This window comes from Lichenostomus cassidix, chromosome 15 (genome assembly GCF_008360975.1).
Source record: "Lichenostomus cassidix isolate B80296 chromosome 15, HeHo_3.0, whole genome shotgun sequence".
In the NCBI taxonomy this organism is placed as follows: domain Eukaryota; kingdom Metazoa; phylum Chordata; class Aves; order Passeriformes; family Meliphagidae; genus Lichenostomus; species Lichenostomus cassidix.
In genome coordinates this window covers 7740772-7767561 of record NC_139496.1, presented here as the reverse complement: position 1 = coordinate 7767561, position 26790 = coordinate 7740772, and the positions used below count along the sequence as shown (strand labels likewise).

General features: G+C 42.2%; 1 protein-coding gene across 2 annotated transcripts; it reads left to right on the top strand.

Moving 5' to 3' along the window:
* Positions 1-144: 144 nt before the first annotated feature.
* On the top strand, positions 145-21740 carry YPEL1 (yippee like 1). 2 transcript variants are annotated; one of them, XM_085075846.1, is made up of 5 exons: positions 145-564; positions 4157-4439; positions 14772-14815; positions 16221-16329; positions 17278-21740. In XM_085075846.1, exons 2-5 carry the CDS (start codon positions 4323-4325, stop codon positions 17365-17367), a joined length of 360 nt encoding a protein of 119 aa, XP_084931972.1. In that variant the 5' UTR covers positions 145-564; positions 4157-4322; the 3' UTR covers positions 17368-21740. The 2 variants fall into 2 exon arrangements, with proteins under 2 accessions (XP_084931972.1, XP_084931970.1); XM_085075844.1 differs by lacking the exons at positions 145-564; positions 4157-4439 and adding an exon at positions 4446-8297.
* The last annotated feature ends 5050 nt before the right edge of the window (positions 21741-26790 follow it).

Sequence of the window (26790 nt, the reverse complement as noted above, 5' to 3'; positions counted from 1 at the left end):
CCCCGCCCGGAGCCCGCTCCTCCTCCACAAAGCCGGGGGCAACGGAGGGGAGGGGCGCGCGCCGCTTCACCGCCCACCAACCCGCGAGGGGCGGGGCCGGGCGCAGGGGGCGCGCGCGCGCGGGCGCGAGGGCGCGCGGCGATTGGCTGGCGGCGGCGGGGGGAGCGCGTTTAACGGCCGCTGCGCCCCCGGGCCGGGGCAAAGCAAAACAAAGGCGGCGGCGGTGGGAGCGGGAGTCCGGGCGGAGCGCACGGCACGGGCACGGCACGATGCCTCGGCCGCCCCTCGGCCCTCAGCGCGGCACACGCGCGCCCGGACCCTGTCTATGACCCCCCGGCGGCCGCCGCCGAGACGGTACCTTCGAGGCGAGGGAAACCGTCGTGTTCTCCCCCCTCCCCGTCTCCCCCCTCTTTGTTTTTCGGTGAGGGCCCGGCGCGGAGCCCTCGCTGCCCGCCGCGCGAGGACCGGGGGTCCCGCCTCCCCTCCTGCCCGTGCCCCCTAAGGGAGAGGGGCCCGGGGGCCGCTCGGAGCCCGGGCTGGGAGCGGAGTCGGCGCGGCGCAGCGGTGAGTACCGAGCGGGCGGCAAGCGGCCCCTCTTCCCTGTGCTGGGGTTTATTTTTTGGGGGGGTGGGGGGCACGGGCGGAAGGCGGCTGCGAGAGGAGCCCCGTGCTGCGCCCCGGCCGGGGGGGCCGTGGTCTCCCGTGTGCGCGGGGCCGCCGAGGCAACTTTGCTGGCGGGAGGAGGCTCGGGCGCTATTTATAGCGCCTGGAAATGACGGCAGCGCTGTCTGCCCGCAGCCTCCTCGGTGCGGGGCGGGTAAGGGCGGTTTACATAATTGAGGGGGGGCGAGGCTGAGCTCGGTGAGCCGGGGCCGGTGGGGTCTCCCCGCGCCGCGTGGGGCCGGGCGCGGTGTGTCCCTGCGTGCAGCCAGCAGCGGGAGCGGCGCGGGGCCGTGTTCGGGTGGCCGTGCCGGCGGGCAGAGGCGGGGAACGAGCCGCTGTCCTGCGGGAATCGCTGCGGGGGGGAGAGAAAGGCGACGGCGTCACCCGCGGCGGCAGCTTCGTGCTCCGGCGTGAGAGAGGAAAGGGCTTAAAGGCGCACGGCCAGCGGCTCCCTCCCGGCCGGGGAGCGGCGTGCCAGCCGGTAACTTTCTCCGCGCTTCTTTTGTCCTGTCATTTCCCGGTACATGAAGGTGAAAATGAGGCTCCTGTGGCTCAGTCTTTAACTCGGAGGTTTTTCCCTGCTGGAGTAAGCTCACCGCAGGTTACTGAGAGTGCGTGCACAGGCTGCGTCCGGCTTTATGCAGCTGCCCAAAGACTTTTTAAGCGTATTTCATGTCGCTCCTTTCTTGGAGCCCTGCAGGAAGGACGGCGAGGCCGATTCCCGGCACATGCCCTCCCGCCCCACGCGCGGCAGGAAGCCGCCGTGTCCCCGGCGCTGCCCGGTCCGTGCGGGATCGCCCCCCCGCCACGCTGACCGGGGTGTTTGTTTACACATCCGGGACCCGCGCGGGGCGGGGCCGCCCCCCCGCGCCATTGGCCGCCCCGGTGACGTCAGGGGCGGTGGGACGGGGCCGCTGCTCGCGCACCCCGCGGGGCTCGGGGCTCGGGGGCGGCGGAGCCGGGCAGCCCGGAGAGGCGGGCGGGGATCGCCGTGCCCGTCCTGGAGCCGCACAGCCCCTGCGCGCCGCACGGGTAGGTGCGAACGCAGGTAGAGCTTCGGCAGACACACCTGTCCTTGCGCAGGACTAAAGCACGGACTGTGCCGCGGCTCGAGACGTAGCTGGTTCAGGTTTTTGCTCTGTTGTGTGCGGAATAATGAGCAGCAGCCCGAGGAACTGCTCGTAACTATGAGAGGGAAGTGAGACGGGATTTATTCACCATTGTTAGAGCGAGCTAGGTAATGGTTTGTTTTGTATCGTGCCTTTAACGGCACAACGAGTCTGTGGTTCCTATGGTGTGTATCAAACACTCGGAGTTGTCTTTTTGAACAGAGCAATATCAAACACAGCTTTGTCAGATGAGCTTTGGCGTTCTTCTAATTTCTGTAGCTGAAGAACGTGCTACACTGAATCTGGAAGAGTCCAGATTGCCTTTAGAAGTGTGAATTAAAAACACTTCTAGGAATGCCTTGATGAAAATTATGTTCCTTTTACATTCAGAGTCACAGAATTGTTAAGGTTAGGAAAGATCTCTCAAATCATTGAGTCCAGCCGTTAACTCAGGACTGCCAAGGCCACCACTAACCCACATCCCCAAGTGCCACATCTGCACCTACTGAACTTTTGCAGGGATTGAATTTGAGTTTCAATTATTGATGGAAAGGGTTTAATTTAAGCCAAAGTGAAAACATCTTAGCATGTGGTGCCTTTCATTCTGAAACCCTGTTTTGTTCTGGTTTTGTCAATGTCTGTGACCCTAAATGGGATTTGTATCTAACATTGAGTTCAGACTCAATGCTCCTAGGGCACTTTCCTCATATAATATCTTCTAATAAAGGTGACTTCATATCTAGCTGTTCTACAAGAGTGAGCTGTTTTTCATAAATAATGTAATTATTCTTCCCTGTGCAGTTAACTAAATTATCTTGGGACACTAAGTATATAATATTTGTTTAAATTGCTATTAAGTCCTGCTCTTCATGCCAAATGGCTTAATACTTCAAACATGTAAACGTATCCCTTATCAAATGTTTTCCCAGTCATTCTCATGTGTGGATTCCATGCTTTGGATGGCAGCTGGCTCCCGTTGTTGCTTTTTTTTTTTTGGTCGGATTGCCTGTGCTGTGTTACATGTCTTGTTTGTGGCTTATCTCTGCCTTTGCAATTCTTCGTGTAAGAATTTTTTTTGCAGCAAGTCCTTCAGTAGTTGGCGTTTTTCTCCTGCTTAGGATTAAAAAAATATCTAAATGAAAACCCTTCAGGTTTTGCTCCGGTTGTCTCATATGCTAGCCCTGCTGTACAGATTGCTGTCTTAAGGCTTCTTTTGAAGCACAGTGACTGCTTCCTATAAACAGTCTTTAATTTATGTGGCTTTCATTATCTGCTCAAGCTGTATTACCTGTATCCTACTGCTCCAAGAGTGGTTAGTGCTGCCCTGCACATAGTTTGCAACCTTGATAAGTAATTTGCATGTGCTTAGCTGGATCAACATCCTGCAAATTCCTTATATTGTCTCTCATTTCTGTTTGTGCTATTGACCTACTCTGCCAGTCAGTCACCTGACAGCTGATGACATAAGTGACTGCACAGTGTTTGGAGTGCTCATTACCACGGTGCATATATAGCCTGGGAACTGCTGGCCTCTGGCAGACCAGTAGATGTTATCACTGCTTAGGATCTGTTTAATTTTCAGACAAACTAAAAAGCCTTGCTTTCCAGCCTAGCAGGAGGGTCTGGCATGCTCTGACATGAAATGTCTCTGGAAGGCACTTTGAGGATTAAGGATGCAGTTGGGTGTTCTCTGTGCAGAATTTAGCTTCAGTATCAGATTGTGGGTTTGGTAGCTTCCATTAAGGCTATTCTGGTACAGTGAGGAAGTACCTAATTAGCTTTCATCAGGACACCAGTCAAGAAGGTCTTGGCCTAAAGGCATAATTCTGCAGAGCTTGAAAGAGGAGTAGACACAGATCCCTGAATAGGGTGGCAGCATCTTACTTGGTATTTGACTTAAAGCCAGATAGGATAGTGCAAGATCTTTGCTGAAGACTGAAGTGTAAATATAAAAAAAAATATTTACTGTTGGACAGAACAAGTGTTTTCCAAGGTGCCTTGTCACTTGCTATATTGAAGCTGACTACTAGAACTTCAGACAATTAACTTTCTCTCATTCCTTACCTTTTTACTGTGATTTTCTGCATGGATGTCTCAAAGACTACACCTGGTATAATGTAGAAGGTACTTGTGTTTCACAGAGAACTGTTTGAATCTCATCCCTCATTAGAAGTGTGATGGAGTAGAAGCCATTAGTGGAACAGAACTGCTTTTTGCTGTGTTGAATGGAACTTGAACTGCGCAGCTCCTTAGAGAAAGGGGCCTGTAGTGCAGCCAGGCATTTGCTCCAAATAACGCTTTGCTTTATGGCTGGACTTGTTGAATAACAATTTAACTCTGGTCTTGTTGTAAGCTGCTAATTGTTCTGCTCTTTTCACCTACAGGTTGTGACTGTTTCTCTTCTGTCATTTGTGTGGAAAGTGCCACACACACTCCAGAACAACAACGGCTTTTGCTTGCATATTCCAGTGTTTCTTTTGTCAGCGAGTTCAGCAAAGTTGTAATTCTTCAAGTGCCAGCCCTGAGCTGAGTGAGGAGCCACCAGCAGAGATGGTAAAAATGACAAAATCAAAAACGTTCCAGGCTTACCTGCCAAACTGTCATCGAACCTACAGCTGTATCCACTGCAGAGCCCATCTCGCCAATCACGATGAATTGATCTCCAAGGCAAGTGGTTTCTTTAGAGACCTCATGAATTATTTCTTAACCAAAATGGTTGTCACTGTGACACCACTCCCAGTAGATAAGGGATGCAAATTGATGCATACTTCAAAGTATCTTCCCTGGGTTCACTCTTGGGTCATACATGTTGTGTACTGAGAACTGGATATATTCTGGAAGCTTCTGAATGTCACATAAAGGTTGATCTAATATATTCTCCATGTTAACAGCCTGTGTCTGCTGTCAGGTGGGTAATAAATGTGAGCTGTTGTATCTGAAAAGTCTACTAAGGAACTGTTTGAAGAAAGCATGGATCTCTGGGTAGGGAAATTATTCTCATTATGGTTATTCCAGACAGATTGTTTTTCACTCTGTTGGATTGAAGGTCACAAAACTGTCTGTTTCCAGAGAGTCCCACTTGTGTTACATGGAATCTGTAAATCCACTTTTGCTGTCTACCAGCTTCTAAGGAATATGGTTAGCCAGAGATGTTCAAAATAGTTGGACTGTCTAAGCTTAAAGCGTAGGTGAAACCTTGAAACAGGCTAGGCCTGCCCTTCTTTCATGTTGCTAGAAGAAACCAAGACTTGCAATGTACGAAATATGTAGGAAAGCTTGAAGTTTGGGATAAATACTTGACAGACTGGTTCATTCTTTGCTTCAAACAAACTCCTGATTAAATTACTCTTAATGGTGTCCTGGAGAAAACACTTCAGTTGCTTTTCAAGGCTTTTAATACAAAATGTTCTCTATATAACTATTTTGTCAAATAAAGTTAGTCATAAAAGGTTTGCCACTAAAAGGTCTCTCGGTTACTTCTGCCTATTTGTGTGTTCAGCAGCACTAAGGTAATGCTGCTCTTCAGTGCTGAAGAGATGCGAAGGGTTGAGAATGGTGCTGCTTCTGAATTTAGGTTTTCTTTGGGCGAGGAGAAGGTACACCTGCTTGCTTATCTGAGGGCTATCAGGCAATAATGGGTTTTCCCCATACAATTTTTAACTTGTACTTGAATTTAATTTTTTTCCATGTTTATGTCAGAATTTGAGCATAAGAGGCGTTTTTGTCACCAGTGGATTCTAAATTGCAAGCAATTATAGCTTCATTATTCACTTCGTGTTCTGGGCCAGAAAATACTGGGAGGGGTTAATCTTTCCTGAACTTCAGGTTGTAGATACTTAAAGGAAGAAAGAAACTTCACTTGCTGTGTCTCTTGGGATGTATTAATTCATTAAGAAAATGCAATCCAAGCATATATTTAATTGGAAGCTCTTATTTTTTTGGACTTAGATTTTTGCATGTCAACCAAGCTGCCACAGTTATCACATCTGCCAGTTTACTCCAAGGTCTTGGGAGCTTTGGTCAGCAGAATATTTTGAATATGTTAAGCAAACAATGTGTTCATTTTACAGCTTCATAAGTAATTTCAAACATTAAGAATCAAATTTTCAATTTGATCAAATTTTCAATTCAAAGAAAACATAGAGGACTGTTAAAAAAATCTGTCTGGTAAATATAAATACAAATAATTACTTCTAAGTTGTTTCTAATGGTGTTGGAAAGGTGTTAGAGGTGGATTCTGCTTTATTTCTGGCTTTCTTAATTTTTGGTGAAGACACAAAAGTCTTTGTACTTGCAGGTTGACCATATGCTTATTTGACAGCTGATCCATATTTTGTTAGTTTAAGATTTTTTGACGTATTTTGTCTAAATCTGTATGGTAATGAGAGATACATTTGAATGTGAGGTATCTTTTTTGTATGTCTGTAAAATAAAAAGAACATTTGTCATCTCTTGTACTTGTATTTGGGACATAGCTTTGAAAAACCTACCCTCCTTAGGCTGAAGCTCTGTATAATTCAACATCAGAGAAGTTCTTCTGATGGAAACAACTGCAAAGCAGTAGATAGACTTGGATCATTAAAAATAAGTACTGCTGGCCCTTGGGAGGGTGGAGAGTGGAAATAAAACTTGATTTTTCTTTCTGAACTTCTCTTAAAGTGCCTTCATTGAGGCATACTTTGTGTAATGAACTTAAGTTAATGAGAGGTTTTTTTAACATATCTAGAATCCTAGTTACTGCAACTACCCAGATGCAGGAAAAAACCCCAAACAAACCCAAACCAAAAGTGTAACAAGTTGATTCTATACTGTGTGAAGTTAATTAAGAACAGTGTGGTTCCTGGGCTCATCTGGATTTACTGATGGTGTAGAGGCTTAGACAGTTCAACCTAACCTCCTCCCACTGCCTCACTTTGAAGGCCTAGTTCAAAGCTAAAGCTGTGTTACATTCTCTACATACAGTTTTTGGTTGCAGATTCTCAGTTTCTTCCAGACGCTTCCTATACCATCTCCTCCAGACCCCCAGTGCCACAGGTCCTGTGCAGCAGATGAAGGCAAACAGTGTTTATTTAATGCCTGGCTGTAGCTGCTTCCTCTGGGGGTTGTCCCCCATGCTGTCTTTCCTGGGTTCATGGTGGCTGTTGCTTCTTCATGTATGGTCAGGGGAAATGAAACAAAGTACATGGTGCACTTCTAATTTAAAGCAGTTCCAACTGGCTTTGGAATGTGCTTTGAGGTATAAGGATTTATTATACCTGACACTGTAGTGTTTTTTGACTTGAAGATGAAAAGATAAGCTGTGCTGTGGAATGAGTGGTGTTTCTCTTAAATGTTGGTCTGTCATGGAAAACCAAAAGTGTTGCATATTTCTGTCAATCATCCCTTTGATTCTGATCCTCAGAATACCCCACTTCAATACAGATTTGCAATTCTTCTGCTTTTGAGAACTGTTGATGTCAATTTTCTGACAAGGATGGCAGCGTACACGAATCACCTTTTCATTTTATTTCTGTTCTGTTTGAGCAGCAGGATCTCTTTCTTGCCCTGGAATTAATCACAAAGATCTTTTTCTTGTGCCCTTGCTGGTGATAAAATGGCAACCAAGGGTCTTGGCAATGGCTTAGAAATGAGAACACAGACTAATGAGACAGGACAATGTGTTACCTGCTCAAATGAATTCAGTTGTGGTTTTAGTTTTCTCTGCAGCTGTGAAAGGACTAGATGTGTTGCCCGGTGTCAAAATCAACCTGATGTTAGTGGTTAGAACATACATTTCTAGATGCTTTCACTCTGTAATAAACACTGAAAACACTCTGGTGTTTTCTGCAGCTGGGGAGGAACCTGAGGAAGGCATGGGAGGAAGACTGGTTGAGACTGGGAGCCCCAAACTGGGAGGTCACTGGCAGCAGAGATAATGGCAAACATGAGTCTGTACAGCTGGACACATGCACACATGTATGACCAGTTGCCATAATAATTTATAACTCCCAAGTTACATTGGGGCAACCATTGATTCGAAGGATAATGTAGTAAGAGAACTAAAAAACTGTAGGTGACTTTTAATTGAGATAAGTGTAAGTGTGAGGTGGTGTCAGGTACATTTTGGACATGACTGATTTGCATTGCTAATAGGTCTGTGAGTGCTGGATTTTTTCTTTGGTGAAGACTTCAAAGTGCAATAGCACAGAAAAAGTGACCAAACCATATATGTAATTTTTTTTAAATCCAGACGTAATTTAATTTTGAGAGAAAACTTCTACAAGACTCCTTGAGGTTCAGGGGAGGTTGCCACTTGTGTGGCCTCGGGAAAATACTACATATTTGCTGCTCTTAGAGCAATTCAGAAGTAAGTTTCTGGGAATGGAGAGAATTTGGATTACTTTGTACAGATGTCTGTATAAATGCTGTCACTTTCTTCTGTTTCATTCGTTGCAACGCATATCTGACCAGAGGGGAAAAAAGTCATGTGAAGGCACAGACAAGACTAGATGTGTCAATGTTTTCAAGAATGAGTTCTACATAAAGGTATATACATATATATATATGTAACTGTTATTGACTGCACTGGGAAATCCTTGTACCTTGTGGGTGAAAGAATGATCTTGGTGGTTAAATTTAGTTCTCCAAGGCACTCAGTATGACTGCTCTTCTATTATAGATGAGAAGGAAGAGTCCTCAGCCTAAATAGATGCTAAAACATTTTTAGCCTTGCTTAGCAATCTGTGGTTTTGTCCTCCACTGTTTAACTGACGAGATCAAGAGGAATTTTTTTTTTAAAGGTTTATTGTTTTTAGGTAAATATGCTGAGTTTAGTTTGGTTGAATTTATAATCTTCTTTTGCTTATGATATAATGAGTATTTGGAAAGATGGGCCTGTTGTATGTATGCTTGAAGGCCATTTTCATTCCCTCAATTTAATAAATATTCTGGTGATAATTTTTTTCTCCAAGAGGCTTCTAGTTTTTTAGGTTCATTTTTTTTTTTTTTCTGGGGGAAGAACCTAGTTTTTGAAAGAGAGGCAATCTTTGGAAAATGTCCAAGAATAGATTTGAAGGCTTAAAGGAGTTGGAAATTGCAAGGGAAGTGTTCTACTCTGTATATTTTGACATAATTATTTCTGAAATCCATTCAAGATGCTGCATAGGTCAAGACAACTTGTCCTGCCTGACAAAGTCTTCACTTTGGGGAAATATAATTTGCTAGGTTTGCAGGCATGCAGTTTTTGGGGTAGAATTTTTTAAGGTTATTCTCTACATATTGGACTTTGTAAACTTGCTTTATTAAATTCAGTAAATAAATGAATGGAAATGAACTTAAAAAAAATTCATATTTATCTTGGAGTCTTCTAGAACTTGCACAGGAAACAGCTGTGCCAGCAGTATCTCTGGTGGTCTGCATTATCAAGGAGTTGGATGTGAGGGAAATACCAAATGGAACAAATGTGGGGGTTTTCCCCCGATAATTTTTTTTGGTAGCTTATGTTGAATTCAATGTTCTGGATTTCTGTTGCAAATCTTGAAGTGAGAGGATATCCTTACAGTCTCTGATAGATCTTGCTGGGAAGAAAATTTCAGACATCAGAGAACTTGTGTTTCTGGTTTACCTTAAAAATCCTGCCCCACAAATACTATTTTCTGTAATTCCTTAATTTGCTTATTTGTTCAGAGAACTGATTCAGGTTGATCTGTCTTAGCTTGTAAAGGGAACTCCAGCAAATGAAAGGAAACACAAGAAAATGAAACCGAATGAAAATCTATGGGCTTCCTTCATTTTCATTCTTCAATATTTTACTGGGACTTGCTCAGAATAACTCCTGCCTTGCCCCTAATACATGCTAAGATGGCAGTTTCCCTGGATATTTGCTGTGGAGCGTGATCTCTAGCCATGCAATCTAATCCCATCTGTGGGGAATAATTGATGGCATAAGCTTTTCAGTAGCATCCCTTCCCCCACCCATGCCTTCAGCTATGCCTTAGGGCAGTAAATACATGTTCTGCTCCACTGATATTTCCTTTCCTCCTGGGTAAAACAGCTAATTCTGGTGTCAGAGGTGAGAGTGGGTTTAATTTACAAGCATAGATTGCACCTAATTCTGCAGGTATGTACAAGTGAAACATGTATAAAGCTTCTTTACCACCTAATGTATTGGTGACAAGAGTCTGTCAGATGACTTGGAAAGATCCTAGTTCCAAACTATTCTTGCACTTGACTTTACTATAATTTCTAAGCACAGCTGCACATTATTGCTGATACTGTTAGACATTCCAGTTACTTTCAGCTGTGCTGAAAGAAGAAAACATGATTGATCTTATACATCTTTCTGTATAAATGGACAGCTAGTCAAAGGAATAAGTTAACTCATAAATCAATCCAGTGTTATTAATTGATGACCATGAAAAAGCAGCCTTACAGCAAGTTTAAAGTTCAACTGCAGATATTAGCTGAACTGATAAATTGCCCAGCTTCTAAGTAAAAATCCTTGTTGCTGTTAGTCATTATTGATGAGAGTTGGTCACGCTTGCCACTCTTTTCTAATTCCTCTCTACTGGGTAAGACATATTCAAGACTCAGTTTGAATAGAATGTTCTGCTTCAGTTATGGTTTATGTATGGTACTTGTTATCTTGGGAGTGCTGAACAAATGTTGCAAAGTAAGAGTTTGTGTTTGCATAGGTGATGTTTATTCTGTCCAAGAGCAGTTTGTCTGGAGACTGGTTTGAACAGTTATGCCTGTTAGTCCTTGACACTGCCATTTAAAATACTTTCTTTCATTTTCTTTGAGGAGTTGACACACAAGGCATTTAACCTGTCAGTCTCTTAAAATTCATATCAGTGTAACTGAATCATGCAGTGCAGAGTGTGAGAAACCTAGTGCTGGTAAGAACAAGTGTTCAGTATTAATTTTTTCTGGTTATGCAAAATATTCTGTTTATAGCCAAGTTACAAGCTCAGCAAGCAACTCAGGTGCCAAACTGAGTTGTTCTCTTTTCATTTCTAGTAGTAGGATTCATCAGAAAGTAGAGCTCTGATAATAAATCTTTCTTACACCTTTTAGTGGGTGGAAGCCGACATATTAATATTCTGTGATTAAGAGAGTGCATACGTGACAGATAAACCTTTTTATGGTGCTTGAATACGGTTTTTGGGGAGAAAAATCTCAGCTGTACATGTGAATAAGAAACTGTGACTGCCAAGTGCTGACAAGAGATTCATAATAACAATTAAAAGGCATGGGGAATTTAAAAATTGATATCTTCGCAGTGCTTTTACTCCAGTCAGTGTATAAGAGTTCTGCATGGCTGCACTGCAGACCATTCAGTGCTCAGTGAAACACAGATGATGTGGTTGGACACTGGTTTTAAAGGGAAGTCTGGGTTGCCTGGGCCCACGTTCTCTGTTCCAGAATGCAGTTCCTCAAGTTGCTACAAGTTCCTGTCGACTTATCTGCGTGATGTAAACATGGAGGAACTTGGTCATCACAGCTGGGCAAAGAAACAAGTGTTCTGTGGCATGTAAATACAATCTTTAGCCTCTAAACATGAGTGTAGGTAAGAAAAGATGGTATCTAATGAATCAGTCAAACTCTGGGAACAGGGAACAAGGTTGGAATGGAGGAGTTTTTCACAGTGGGATGTTTGTGGACACACTTTCTTTCTGAAGTCACTGTCACAGGAAAAGGTTCTGTGTTGCTTTTCCCTCTACTCTGCCTTGAAAATCCTGAAAATTAGAAGGTAATGGCCATTTCTGAGGGAAAATAGGCCTGGGAGAATACAGTATATCTAGGGCAACAAAGCAAAGGGTGCAAAAAAAGTCAAGTCATCTTTAAAAATATATTAGGAAAAGAAAAACAACTAAAGCAGTGCTTTCCAACCTGTGGTTTATATTTCATTTGGCATGAGTTTTTTTTCAGCTTATGAAACAAGAGAGGGGAAGAGCTGCTTTTTGTGCTATTCCTGGCATCCTGTTACTGCCCTCTGCTTAATTTTGAGAAATGCAGGGTCAAAGGAGAGCTTTTATTAGGTGATAAGAAGTCAAGACTAAACATAAACTTGGCAGAAATAATTGCATAAGATCCTTTGGAAGGTCTCCTGACTCTTGATTTGTTCTGGAGTCTTTTTGTCTTCCCCAGCCTCCTGGGGAACTTCAGGTATGGCATATAAGTAGTTTAAAAATTATTATATAGAACCAGACAAAAAAATCCCAACCTACCACATTGATATGTATGCAATTGGCATGTGTAGTTACGTGTAAATAGAGAAACCAGCACATGATTAATAGATAATAATTCTTGATGCAGTTTGAAAAAGGATTTGTGAATTGTAATTCACAACATGTTTTTAAAGCAGGGGGAAATGGCTGCAACTTCTTTAAGAAGTTTTACAGTAGCTTAACCAAATATCATGGTCATCATGGCTTTGGAAGTTCTGTTTAATAATTTCAGGCATGTGGAACAAGGAAGTTCTAGTTTTATGTTTACTTAATGAATAAGAGGATTTTTTAAGTGTTTCCTTTGCCTTTTCTTAAATTTTGGAGTTGCACAACTGTATTTTCTCTAAATTAATGTGTTTTTGGTTACCCAGGCTGGTTACTCATTTGTTAATGGGCAGTTTTTAGGAGTATATACCTGAGTTGTTTTTGTTTTCATCCACAGTAAGCATTCTCTGTTTGTTACTGGCTCTAGTCTAGAGAGTCCTGGTTGTTCTGCAGGGACTGCAGACTGTAGGTGTTCACCATTCTGCCAGTTTTGTGCTGTGTGTTTAAGTATCTCAGGAGGACTGAACTAGTGGTGGGGTTTTTGTTTGTTTTAAAGGCAGGTATAAGGATAAATTACTTTCTGGCAGAGCTGTTCAGACTCTGTCCTCAAGCTAGTCTCTCCTTTCAGGGTCAGTCCCACCTGAAGTTTCAGCTTTCACTGTCCTGCACAGCCTATCTGGTTTTACTTGCCTGGTGAAAAATAAGACTTGCAGTTCTGGCAGGTGGAGACTACTTTCTCTTTTGTCTTTGCTATAAGTGGAACCTCCTTACAATCACTGAGCTTGGAAAAGACCTGTAAGGTCATTGAGTCAAACCACAAACCCAAAAATGCCAAGTCCACCACTAAGCCATGTCCCCAAGTCCCACATTTGTGTGTCCATGGTGACTCCACCAGTGCCCTATGTAGCCTGTTCCTATGCTGGACAACCCTTTTGGTGGAAAAAATGCTTCCTGGTATCCAACCTAAACCTTCTCTGGTGCAACTCGAGGCCATTTCCTCTGGTCTTGTCATTTGTTAGTTGGCAGAAGAGACTGACCCACCTTGCTACAACCTCCCTTCAAGCAGTTGTGGAGAGCAGTAATATGTTCTGTCAAAATTTCTTTTAAATGGTTGCTAAAATAATAAAATGTTAGTGCTATAAACTGTTAACTAGAATTTTAAACTAGATTTTACAAGTATGTAAGGGCTGTACGTAACTACGCTGCCACTGTTGCTGCCTAGAGTAGTCTAGAGTAATGGATTTCTTTAAACATTCCTTATTCCAGTATATAGTCTGGTTAATGTTGATCAAAAGGATTAATTTGTATGAATTTTCGTTTTACTTTTTTTTTTTGCAAACTGTTCTGAGTAATTAGAAGAACAATTATTGCTGTTGCACTGCTGGTTGGTAGACTGGCAAAATACCTATTTTACTGTCAAGTGACTTGTAATGATAGAATGAAATACATTTCAGAAGAACAGTCCTTTGCAAAAAGGACCTTCTACCTATGGTTCCATGCCTGATGTTACTAAAACCATGCAAAAGTATTCAGGTTGAGATTTTCCTTCCAAAAACTTTGCATGTTGATCTAGTGCAGGCTTCTGAAAAGTTGGTCTGTGATGTTCAACACTAGAAATACACGGATTCTTAAAAACAATTGTGCTTTCTCTGAATTATGGATAAAGTAGTTAATTTTCTTTGCAAGTAGGTTAGAGAACGGAAAGGCTGGAGGAAAAAAAGAATTAAGACAGATTTTTGTAAGAATGGAATTCAGTTTGGAAGAGAGAAGAAAGAAATCTGTTCCAGTGTGTTCCTGTTTGGATGGGAAATAATAATTGTGGCTAAATTACCAATTCAATGCAGAAGGAACCAGATGAAAGCAGTGATGAGTCTGACACAGGTTTTGAATGTTCCACCTGTGACTGGCTCTGGTCTGCTCACAAGTTCTCCCAGGATGTCCCCAGCTCACAGCCTGATCACAGGCTCAGGGCTGTGTCTGCATTAACATTGCTGAGCGCCTGGGAGAAGAGCTGCTGGTTTAGTTGGTTCAGAAGGATCAAGCATGCAGTTCCCAGGCACTGAAACTGCTCCACAAGCCAAACCAGCCCCCAGTAAGTGTGGCTGATTAGAAGTTTTAATTTAAAACTGTGCTACTGCTCTGAACTACAACACTCATTTAGATCCAGCCAAGAAAGCCTAACAGTCATCGTTTGTCCATAATCCATCAGGAACGTGAGAGATTTGAAAGCATCTGCCTGTGTTCAGGCATGTGATAACAGTTGTCTTACTAAAATGAAGCTGAGCTTATCTGTGAATTATAAACTGATCAGATGATGCAATGAAATTCAAATAAATCATCTTTTGGCTGCAGCAGGGGAAGACAGAGGAGATGGGAGTAATTCCCTTTGAGTTAAAAGCAGATTATTTCAATTAGCATGAAGGATGTCTAGGAAAATGAGAAGTGATATCTTGCAGAGGGGTAGGGAAAAAGTACGTTTTGCTTGCATTATGGATGTCTGATTTTGAGCAAATAGCATTTGACAAAGTAAAATAAAATCATTGCTAAAAATCTAATATGGGTGAAAACTTGGCTGGCCAGGCTTTCCTATAAAGAACTGGTCTAAAATAACTGAAATAATTTATACCTGTATTATCATTATATGTTTACTAACACCTCCTTCTGGAACTGTTTTTTTGTTTGGTGGGGCTTCTTTTGTTTTGTAACAAGTGCAATTTCTTTTTTTCTTTTTTTTTTTTTTATGCAGTCCTTCCAGGGAAGCCAGGGACGAGCCTACCTCTTCAATTCTGTGTAAGTATGTGGTTATGGTTCTGCACACCACCTGCAGAGAGTAACTTTATGCTTCCCAAGTGGAAAACAGTAGGAAATAACGTAGCTGTACTTTGCCCTGTTCTTTTTAATGCTGGCTTTATTCACCAGCAATAGTTATTAAAGGTCTACTGAGCTGGTCCTGAAGCATTCCTTTGCGCATATGTGAGTTTATCTTATAAGTAATTCTGCTAAGAGCTGAAAGATTAGGGGAGTGTGTTAATGGGAAATTCCTTTTGTGTATGTAATGGTAACTATTGAGTAGGAGCTGCAATTCTGAGATACTCCAGAAGTCACAATATATTGAGTGACTGTAAATTTGCTTTAGACAACTCTGCTGTGGTCTAAAGAATTTCCCAGTGTGATAGTTGGATACATTTACAGGTTAATGTTTCAGTAAACTTGGTACGTCTTAAATGACCTTGAATATTGCAAATGTGCTAGAGGCAAAAGGTCTCTGTGATCTTATCAAGCCTAATATTTGCAATATTAGGCACGTCCTTCCCTTGACAGAAGGCTCTTTGCATTTGTTAATGGGTGTATTTTAAGTTTTTAATATGCAGGATTGCATTTTTGTCTTTATTTTTCAGCAGTTTTTTGTGTTGCAGCATTTTGAGAAAGAGATGCAGTTGAGTGTCCTGGTCTACTTTTTACTAGGATAATGGAACTGTAACTGCAAAGGATTTGATTGCAGATCCTTGAAATTTTTAGTATGTAGTCATTCAGTGGTGACTTGGGACTTCTGATATAATTCTAATAGTAAGAATACAACAGCAAAAATGACCAAAATTTGCTCTTATTTAAAACTGTCTAAAAACTTGATTTAGTCTTGCTTTGTGTTTTCTGCATAGATCCATTTGTGGAAAAAAACAAGCTTGATGCAGTACTTCATGGGATGTTTTGTTTTGAAATTGCTGTTTGTTCATCACAGCTTAGTCTGCTGATCTGTAGCAAAGAAATATTTATGAGGCCTTTTTCTTGCTGCTATTTTGGAGCTGGTTCTAAATTCAGCTGTTGGTGCTGATTCACTGGTACAGACTTCCATTACAGAGGTCTCAAATTGTTTTTGAAGAAAAGCCTGAAACTGTAGAAGTGTCCAGTTACTGCTTAATGTTCTGTTCTCTGGAAGTTTATTTAGCCTGTCTTTGTTGCTGGGAGTAAGTGGGTATCACCAACAGTGACACCACAGCCGCTTGAAAAACAAAAAACAACCCCCTTTTCTCTTCCTGTCCTTCTGCTCAGTGTAACAGAGGAAGTTACTTTAGCAGCATTGAATAAGTTAGGCACCATTTTTTAACTGTTTTTTATCCACTGGAGGAAAGTGGGGAACAGTAGGAAGAGAAACACACTCATGCTGTTAATGTAATTTCTCCTTTTCTTTTTTCAGGGTAAATGTGGGCTGTGGTCCAGCAGAGGAGAGAGTTCTTCTGACAGGTTTACATGCTGTAGCAGATATCTATTGTGAAAACTGTAAAACCACTCTTGGATGGAAATACGTAAGTAATACACTTCAATCCCCAATAAATGTTTGTATGTTGAAGCACAGATGTTTGAGAAGGGCTTTGAGTAGTACCTTTGCTGATAGCTTAGGTGAGTTAGCTCTGGTGCTTTTGTATACACCAGGCACTAATACAGTCTTGCTTCCTTGCATCTGCAGAAATGCTGTAGCAGATAATAACTTTATTCTGGACTGCAAATCAAGCATGAGTTAGAGGTGCTATTACAGTTACCTAATATTTCTGTAGTACCTTTTTGCAAGATTACCAAGCACACATGCACTAAACCAGGTGGGAGAAATTGTCAGAATGAGTCTGTAATGTCTTGCTCTACAAAAGTTGGTTATATTATACAGCAAAAATATGAATTAGAATAAATGGTACTTAGCATATTACACTGTTTACAAATAATCTGGACTAGATTCTGTTTGAAAATTTACCTGTGTACTTGCAGCTGTGTTGCAAGTTTGATGTTTTGAAAATGTCAGATTCTGGGTAAGATTTTCACTGATTCAGTGCAGCTGCAGATCTTAGAAGTTTTAATAAGGCATTCCCTGTGATGATGAATATAGAGGAGAGCTTTAGAAGAGGTTCACATTCCCTCTTTTCATTACTTCTGGGAGTAAGGAAATAACACACATAACATGCCATTTCCTAACCTTCACTTAAAAAAGCATTACAATTCCCTAAGCAGTGAGAGAACATGGGCAGTTCTACAGCAAGATCTGTGCAGTAGATCTGCTGATTCCACTTAGGAGAAGTTTGCTTCTGTTTCCTTCTCAATGCTTTTCAACCTCTCTTTCCTCCCTCCCTTACCTTACTCAGTGTAACCAATATGGGTTGTTAACTGTAATGGCTCCTGGTTTGTATTTTTAATGCAAGTTTGATGTTTAAAATACTTAATTTCCCCAGCTTAATTCAGTGTTGATTTTTTTTTTTTTTTTTCAGGAACATGCTTTTGAGAGCAGTCAGAAATACAAAGAAGGAAAATTTATCATTGAACTTGCCCACATGATAAAAGACAATGGCTGGGAGTGAACCACAACCTTTTTCCTTCAGTTTGGACTATATTCTGTGGAACAGGCTTTACAAAGACTAACGCAAAGTTAAAGGAAGAGCTTGGCTAGAGTGGCCCTGAGAATATCACTGAACTCTGAAACCTCACAAATGAGTAGTGTAGTGTAAGTGGCTATTTCAGGCCATGTTTGCCTTTTCTCCTTGTGTAAGTTCCCTCTTTTTGTACATGTATTATTGTGTGAACAGTTGTTTCGGAACATTTTGGATGACCTTTTTCTAAACTCTCTCACACTAGAGAAACAGTTCACTAATTGAAAACGGATTTTACTGGTTAGCATCTCTCTCTGACCTATGCCTTTAATGCTACTTCTGCTGTGCATGCTTCTTGCCTAAACACCTACACTCCAGTCCTGTAGAAGTTCTGTACCTGAGCAGTCTGAAAGAATGTATGGGATGGGGTGCTTTTTTATATGTAGCAATTTCTGATGTGTTTGGCAGTGAAGAAGATGCAGTATTGTAGTTATTACTTTCTTTTTTAAATTTGAGTGTACCACAACCTATGTACATCTTGTAGGTGAATTGGTTAAAGGTACAGTGCTCACTTCAAAAAATATTTCAATTGCACTGACTGAAGTTAGCAGGTCTCAAGTTGTTAGGAAAGGTTATACCAGGGGTTTGGTATCTTCATGAAATAACATAGAAAGATTTTAAATCAATAATGCTATAGAATATGTTCCTTTAAGACCAACATATTCCCTATGGAGTTTGCTGGATAAAAAAAATTTATAAAACTATAGCTTGCAAGATTAAAAAAGACAGAAAAATATATGCATCTTCTATTTTGGAAAAAAAAATTAGTTGGTATATTAGGAAAAAACAAAGTTTTGGTACTGTACCTTTGTCAGTAACAGGGACTTGTGCATCAGTAAAGTTTTATGGCTGGTTCCATGTAACTGTGTAGTCCTAATGCACTGGACAAAGAGGTTGATGTCAAGGAAACTTGTTGAAGTCTTCTGCTTCTACTACATTTGAACAAAAATATTTATTTTTGTGAGAAATGGCCAGAGCCTATGACATGAAAATTAATACAGTACCTGTAGGAAAAGGAGGAGTAATAAGAGGGAAGGGAAGTTTGACTGGTTTTTTCATAAAATAAAATAGCAAGATAGTTTTTAAAATTTGGGGGTGGGGAAGGGGTTTCCTGGTTTGCTGGCTAAATCATCCCCAAGTACCTTTTTATAATAAAAATTTATATGAAACTCACCTTCTCTTTTGTTCTCATGCTGTTTCTTTAATGGAATCAGTTAATGAGAGAAACTTCTGGAAAGTGTATGCACAATAGGAGCTGTTGGTATCTGTGTATGCAAACTGAGCAACTGTGAAAGAAACACTCTACATAAATTTGCTAACTTAATTTTCAAATTAAACAGTCTCTAAAGACTTTTTGTATGTTAATCCTTTTAATGCTTGAGGACAAAATATTTGGAAAAAAAACCCCTTTAACACTACGTAAGTGTTAAAACTGAACAATACAGAAGCCTTGCAATACGAAATCCTTTTCTCTCAATTACAATTCTAATACGGCACCTGTGAAATTAGTCACAGGTGCTGCTGCTGCTGTTATGTTTTTGGGAATCTCTCATAGGCTTTCTGAACTCTGCTGCACTTTAGAAATTGTCAGACATGAAAAATTATGCCAATGGGTAGGGGCAATACAACTGTTTAAAACCAGCTTTCCAGTGTTTTTGTGTAGAGGAGGAGTGAGGAGAGCATTCTCCTGGGTGTACACATTCTCTGTGATGCAGGCTGGCTTAACTGCCTGCCAGATGTTGTCATGATTGATACCCATGATTAAAAATGTAAGAATTAGAGAAGTAGTTCAAGCTGTTGGGTTTCAGTCCAGAGGCCTGAGGTGATGCAGTCATGTTCAACCTGGATTTTGTGGTTTACACGTTGCTACTTCTTGTTCCCATCAGGTCTCATTTTTAACAATGTCATTGATGCAAGATGGGCTTTGGTGCTGCCTGTCTCGTGATCTTTTTGGCCTGGAATTCTTGGGATTTTGTTTTTCACCATTTCAATATTTGTTGCCAACAAGGAAGGCACTAAAACTTCAGTCAGCAAAAAGTTTGTGTTGGCTTCTAAGTCCTGTTGCAATGTTGATACTTGTGAACAACTTGTGTGAGGTTCATGTATCTTTGGGCTTTTCTTATTTCCTGCCTACAGACTTGCTGAGGCAGTACACTGGACTGAAGGCAAAATTAATGGCTGCTTTTCCAGAGAGAGTTTAAATTCAAGAAAATATGTAAAGTATTAAAGACTCTTCTCTCCAAAATTGGGAGTTTGGCTATCTCCTGTTAGTAAGCTAATGCTGTCTGTAACACAGTCTGATTCTTACTTAGAAATTCAACCTCTTTCTTCAGTGCATTATTTATATTTCAAACTGGACATTTTCACCAAAACCTTAATTAACTTTGATGCCAAAGGTTGGGACTTCAAGTGCTTAGCACGTAGAGCTTCAGACTACTGGCATAAAGAGTTAATAATCTATATGTGATGTTTATGACTTTTAAGAGAACCAAACAAAGCAATATTCTTTTTGGTCTTTTATTAAGAGTGGATGCTTGGCAGGAGTAAGGAGTAGAACTAGTACAGAATCACTATTTTATGCTGCCATGTAACAATTCTTGAGGCTCATTCTATTGAGGGAATATGTGAATTTTCTTCCCATGTTGTTTGGCAGCCTCAATGATTATTTTCTCCCCTCATAAAGATACAGAGAGTTCTTGTTATTGGTTTTGGTGAAAGTTGAATCCAGATAGCAATGACTGCTGGCTGATGTGAAGAGGTCAGTCTGGTCACTGAACCCTCTAGCAGTCATTTGAAAGAAAAATAAACTTACTTGAAAAAAAAATTTTACTAAAGCATTTTCCCTCTAACCAATTTTTGTAATATATTAAAGATTATATTTAAAGTTTGTATGTGTTTGCTCTGGGCAAGTTTACTTCCCCTCCAACTTGAGCACTTTTGTTACTTGTACTGGTTATTTTTATTGTTGGTCTTAACATTTATTTTGTATTTTGTTTTTTATAAATTGTAACAAAAAGCTTTTGTGAACCTTTGTTTCTTGCTGGCTCTTTCTTGGACCAAATGAACTGACTATGAGCTGGCTTAGAAGAAATGTTCATTGGGATGCATAGGAATTTGCTAGCAAAAATGTACATGTATTGAAAGGTTTTTTTTTTTCCACTGAACCTCTAAAGCCATGCCTGTCCTAAAGTAGTTAGTCATAATTTGGTGTGACTTTAGTAATCTGACCACACGTTCTCTGTCTAGGTCCAAAATAATGGTTTGTAACAATGGTGTTCCAGGACTGAGTCTGCCTCCAAACCCTAGACTTCTTCTTTGGCTGGTTACTTTAAGTACCTTTTTGATTACTAAAAGGCAATGCTGCCATGTATAAAAATTCTGTCATGCAAACTTGCTGTGAAATCATCTGCAGAATTTGGTGAGGGATTGCTGACTCCTCAACCTAACCACTCCTGCTGTATGCTTTTAACAGCCTGGTAATCTTGATTTTTATCTGCCAGTTAAAGGGTCCAGGATATGAATTTCCCTTGTTGGTTGTAAGCTGTACAATGGCAAACTGTGTGAAGGGAGATTGTTATGGCTCCATCTTAATTCTCCATTTAGCAAGATCCAGCATAATGACCAGTGTGGGTGGTACCTGTGTGCTTGCAGTTCAGGGGAGAGGAGGGGGAATATGGGGTATGACATTTCTTTGAGCTAAAAACTGGTCTCAGAGGTTCTGACTGAGTCCCCACTGCGCCCATAACCAAAGGTCACCTGTCTTTCCCACTGGTGGATCAGTGCAAGAGTTCCCCCAAGGCCAAGCACCAGGTTTGGTGGCCACACACTTCCCTCCAAGTGACGCTCACAGGGCTCCTCTGCCCGCTCATCTCAGCAGCCAGATTGCAGCAGCAGTGACCTCCAGGCTCACAGACCAAACTTCAGTCATCTCCAGCCTTGGATATTGACCATGAGAGGAAGAAGCTGTCAAATTCTCGTTAAACTTCTTGGACACTTTATTGGACTTCACTGAGACTCATGTTAAGCCAACCAGCAGTATCAACACTTACTGGAAAAGGAACAGATGCTTCAGAGGTTTCTTTTAAAAGGACTGTTACAAGTGGTTTAAGGTCTAAAGCATGAGTCATAAATGGCAGTTGAGTTGTGCCTCATTGTTTCTTAAACTCTTTAAAACGCTTTCTTTTACAGGTGACATGGCTGTGTTGCTGTTTTGTCCTAGCAATACTGTACATCATTTGTTGTTTCACTATATTGTATCTACTTGAGGTATCACAATAAAAGCTTTCAATTGTTTTGTTGGGTTACCTGTTGGCTTTGTGCTATCTTTTCTTGCTGAGTTCTCAGGCTTTATTTTCTGGTAGGGCCAGAGAGAAGAGACAGTGCTCTTAGCTGTTCTTAAAAACTTGTAAATGGGTTGGATCTGATTTTATGTGGTTTTAGGACTGCCACAAAACATTTGGGTTTTCTTCATTTCACAGATCTTCCCAAAATACAGAAATTCAGGTTGTTACTGCTAGGGCTTTTGCCTATTTAGAGCCAAATGTGGGACCTCAGAGTCAGTCTGTGTATGCCTCCCAAAACTAATTCGGAGAGGAACTGAAGAAGCATGGGTGTGCTTTTTGTTGTGTTAATTTGGTCAGCTGTAGACCTGAGCAGCACAATGAGCACAGCACTCCCTCTGTTCATTCTGCTTTGGCTGGGAAGAACTCCTGTAGCTCTTCTGATCAGATTATTGGTGTTGTCAGTGATATGATCCCTCTGGACTGCCTGAGGCTCAGAATGAAGTCATTCAGTGCACACTTACGCAGCGTCTTCAATAATCCATCATTTCATCTCACAAAGGGATAGGGATGCTCTTCATGCCAGATCAAGCATATTTCCATCTTGAGAAAATGGAAGATAGCCAGCTACCCTGTCTCTTATTCAAGTGCTGTCTTTGGGGCACGAAATAAAGGTCTTTCCTGATAGGAAAAAAACCCCAAACCCTAGGGATAAAATGGTATTTTATGTGGGATGTTGTACGTTCATTGTATAAAAATCTAATTTTTGACAGGATATAATTGAAGTAATAAAGATTCAAATAACAAGTATCTTTCAGACTTGAGATGTTCATAGTAACATCCCATTGCATTTTGGTGTATCAGAGGGACTATAAAAACCCTAACTGTCAGCAATTGGGTTACCAGAATAATTTGGGAAATGTGAACTCCAGTGTTCTGTCTTACCAGCTGGAAAACACCAATATATCTGGCTTCTAGATAGATATAGATGGGCAGGTGCTTCTTCTAAAGCTTGGGAACCTTCCATGAGATGTCTTTTTGCCCCTGTTAAATTTAAATAACTGGGCAGTGGTGGTTTAGGGTTCCCCGCCATGCCTGAAGCACTGTAGCTGTGACTGTGGGACAGCAGTAGGTCTGCACTGACAGAGTCCAGGGAGTCTGAACAGGAAAACAGCCCAGCTAGAGCTGAGTTTATCCTCTGCACAGGGCTCCACTTGGGTCACTGCCCACAAGAGGCTCTTTCCACTTCTGTCTCTTCCTCTGCTCCCTGCCCTTGGCTCTGCCCCAGATGGGTCTGACCAGGACCAAGCACCTGCAGTGCCGCTGGCACTCACCTCCAGCAGGCACAGCAGCTGTGGATTAACTGAGGCTGGACAAAGTAGTTTCTGGCCGTGAAGCAGCTCTGCTGAGCCATGGAACTGATGAGCATTAACTGTTTGTCCTCTAGCAGAGGCTGAGCTGTTCTCAGGGTTTGGCTCATTCATTTCTATAGTACTGCTGAATAAGATTTGAGCTGAGGAGCTGAGGTGCTCTGTGATCCTGTGTAGCAATTTAATCTCTGCTGATGTCATGCATAAACCTGATTACCTGAAGATTTTACTTAGTAAAGATCACTCTAGAAGGCAGACAATACAGGTTTTTCAGTGTTTAATGAATTAATGGGTGGATTTTTCATGGCCTGATCTCTGTACTTTAATTGTAAGCGTAGCTTAACTTTCCTTCTTGCCCAAAAAGACTTCAATGGTTTCTAGCCCAAGCAAAAACCATGGCAGGGACAAACTAGCCCTTTATTCAAAATGGAGTTTGCATCCTGACATTAAAACATGGACGTGTATGCAAACTCCATTATAGCATGGAATATCATGGCTTGCCCTGTACCTGCAAGAAGGGTTGTGAATATTATTTAATTTTCAGAACATCTTTATGAAATTATTAGCTATGATCATCTGCCTTGTTTAACACCTGATGGAAGTTAAATTAGTTTTACCGCATGAGCAGAACCTTTGGGACCTGGAGTTGATGACAGAGCAGCAATGCTGTAATAGGCATCTGAAATGTTTTTCTTACATTTCAAATGTTGTAGAGTTAAAACTCCAGTGGATTAAACAGCCTGATTATGATAAAAGTGTTGGGATTTTTTAGCTGTTGGTTGAGTGGCATTAATAGCTATGTTTGAATTTTAAGTAGAGGTATTTGTCCATTTAAAAGTGAAATCAAATAAGCTTTATTCTGCAGAAAAGATTATTCAAAATGTTTCAGTACCAGATCATATAAAACCACTCCCACAGAGGTGCAACACTAAAAGGAAAAAAAAACAAACCCCAACTGCAGGAGCTCTGTGCATTGCCTGTGCAAACAAACTTTTTTCCAAAACTTTCTTTAAAAGCCCACTAGAAGTCCGGAATCTTGTGACAGGGAGCAGGGCTGCCAAGGGCCAAAGCAGCTTGTTTTGCAATTGGGCCCGGGGGAAATTGCTACATCTGGGGGCTGGGTTGAAGCTGTAAAACACGTGCTTTTGATACTGGGGGGGCTTTCCTAAACAAAGATATTTCCTAAACAAATGTTAATAGATTCTGTGCCATGCGCAGGGGAAACCTGCTGATGTTATCGCAGTGAACCTTCGTTCTGTTGAACTGGAACTGCTGAACACTGTGAAACCACTTAGAGGGGCACGTGGTGAGTGCCTTAAAGCCCGTGTGTGAAAAGTATGTGGGGCACTGGGACAGGAGGGTGAGGACCGACTGCTGAGTGCTGCGAGAGTGGCTCTGCCTAGGAAAGAGCTGAATCGGTGAGGCTCAGCCTGCCCTGCAGAACAAGCACAAGTGCAAATCCGTGGGAAAAGGTGACATTTGGTGACACTTCAGGCGCCTCTCAAAACTATCCTTCTCCACGCCTTGTGTTCAGTGGCGAATGGCACTGCCTTTTGTGTGCCCTGCGGAGAAGGAGGTGGCCCTGCCCGAACAGCCTGTGCTGGGCAGCGACCGAAGCCTCCTGTGCACTGCCCGAGGTCAGGCTGGGCTGGCAGCCCTCAGCTCCCAGCAGCTGCTAGCTGGGGCAGGAGGCTGGTTCTGCCCATAATCTCCTTATAGATGAATTCGTCATCTGTTTCCCACTGATGGTCAAACAAGCACTATTGACTGGCTGGCACGCTCCACTTTGTTACCAAGTATAACCGATAAGATTGAAAATCTGCTTCTGCTTGTCCATTTAAATTATCTTCCCTTCCTTTCTTCCTCTTTTTATCTTCCTCGTTCCTCAATTCCCCACTTTTTTTTTATGATACTCATAACAGTCCAAAGTCTGCAGAATTTTGCATTTTTGTTGTTCCTCTTCTTTCCCCCACAGAATGTATTACCCAAGGGGCAGCAATAACAATTTGTGGTCAGACATGAGACAGATATTTCACGGTGTTTGATCCAGTGCCGAACCAACCCGAGGGAACCACCGTGCTCCCACCCTGCCTGGCTGGGAGTGCTGGGAGCCAGCGAGGCCAGTCCCTGAACCTCAAGGGCAGAGGACAAGGTGCTGCTCTTTGCTCCTAAACTATCGCTGCTTTACTGATTAAGCTCCTGCAGCAAGTTTTAGGTCTAAACACAGTTTCTGTGGCATGATAATCAACAGCAAATGAGCATGTATGAGCTGCAGACCCACAGCTTTCCAGCAATGCTGTACTTTACTGCTCCTGCTTCTCCTGTTTCCAAGCTGATGAAGCCAATAGACTTTTTTTTTAACGATGCTTTTTTCCCCCCTTTATCCCTCTCTTCTGCAATGAAGAGTTTCTCACACCATCGAGGCTGGAGACACAAATTAATGCCCTTTAATTACCTACTCATAATATACAAAAACAAAAGCTTTCTCGCGTCATTCTTTCAATGTTTACTTAAAATAGAGACCTTGCTCTGGCAGATCTCTCCTTTACTGGCCAAAACTCACGCTGAAGGTTAACAGCTCCCGAAGTTAATTATTATCTTGCCTTGTTTGCTCAGTGTTTCAGAGTTAAAACATGTAAATATGCCTCCCCCGTGTAATTGCTGTGGTCAGCCAGCGATGAGCTCTGCAGCAAACATAAACACGGCTATTAGCAGAGACAAATGTTTCTCCTGGCCTGGCCTCCCAGGGCTCCCAGAAGTGTCGGTTCCCCCAGAAAACAGCCAGCACAGGGTGAGGCTGTCCCGCAGGCGCTGGCGATTACGCAGAGCCTGCTATGAAAACCCCCTCTCGAAATAGCAATTTCTAATCTCCCCTGAGGCCATTAATCAGGTTTCTAATCCAGCAAAGCTGTCTGTACTGTACAGGCTGTGATCCCCAGGCCTTTATTAGAAACCCCTCCTGGTCACAGCATTTACTGGGTCAGGGGACTGATTGTCACATTTGTCTGGGCAGGAATAGCTGCATGTATTTTGTGAGACAGATCTGTGTTAGTGGTTGACGCCAAGATCTGGCTGTACCTTGATTGTGAGTGCTGGACTTACCAAAGGCTCATCTGCATAGAACTACATCCAGAGTCAGCTCAAATTCGGTAATTTCTGAAGATTTAGAGTAATCTCCACTTTTCTGGAGATAAATGCAATACCTGTCCTGTCTGATTGCTTTCAGATGAGATTGGAATGTCCTGAACATGCATGACAATCAAAACTTTCTGGGCAGCTTCATAAAAACAGAGGTTTTGCCCACATTTTGACTAAGCTCCATCTAGGGTAATTGCATCTGCCTCTTCTCCATTCCCCAGGTGATTCTGTCTCAGAGGACCTGATGTGTTGTGGAGGTTGTTGCAGAGGTGGGGTGACGTGACTGGTGTGTGTTGCCTCCACACAAGTGTGTGACATGTGCAGCATTAGCAGAGAGCCCTCTGGCAAAAGGTGCTGTACAAATGCAAACCCATCGCTCACGAAGTGCTGCAGCACCCCCGGGCACGGCTGAGCGCAGGCAGGGGGTGTTACTAGGCAATTGGCTGCTACATCTCCTCCTGCCACACGAGCTCCAGAGGCTCCGTGCAGCTCAGGGTGATTATTTAGGCACTGAGGCGCTGGCTGGAGAGATCCAGCTCCCACGGGGGCTCGGCTGGAGGAGGCTG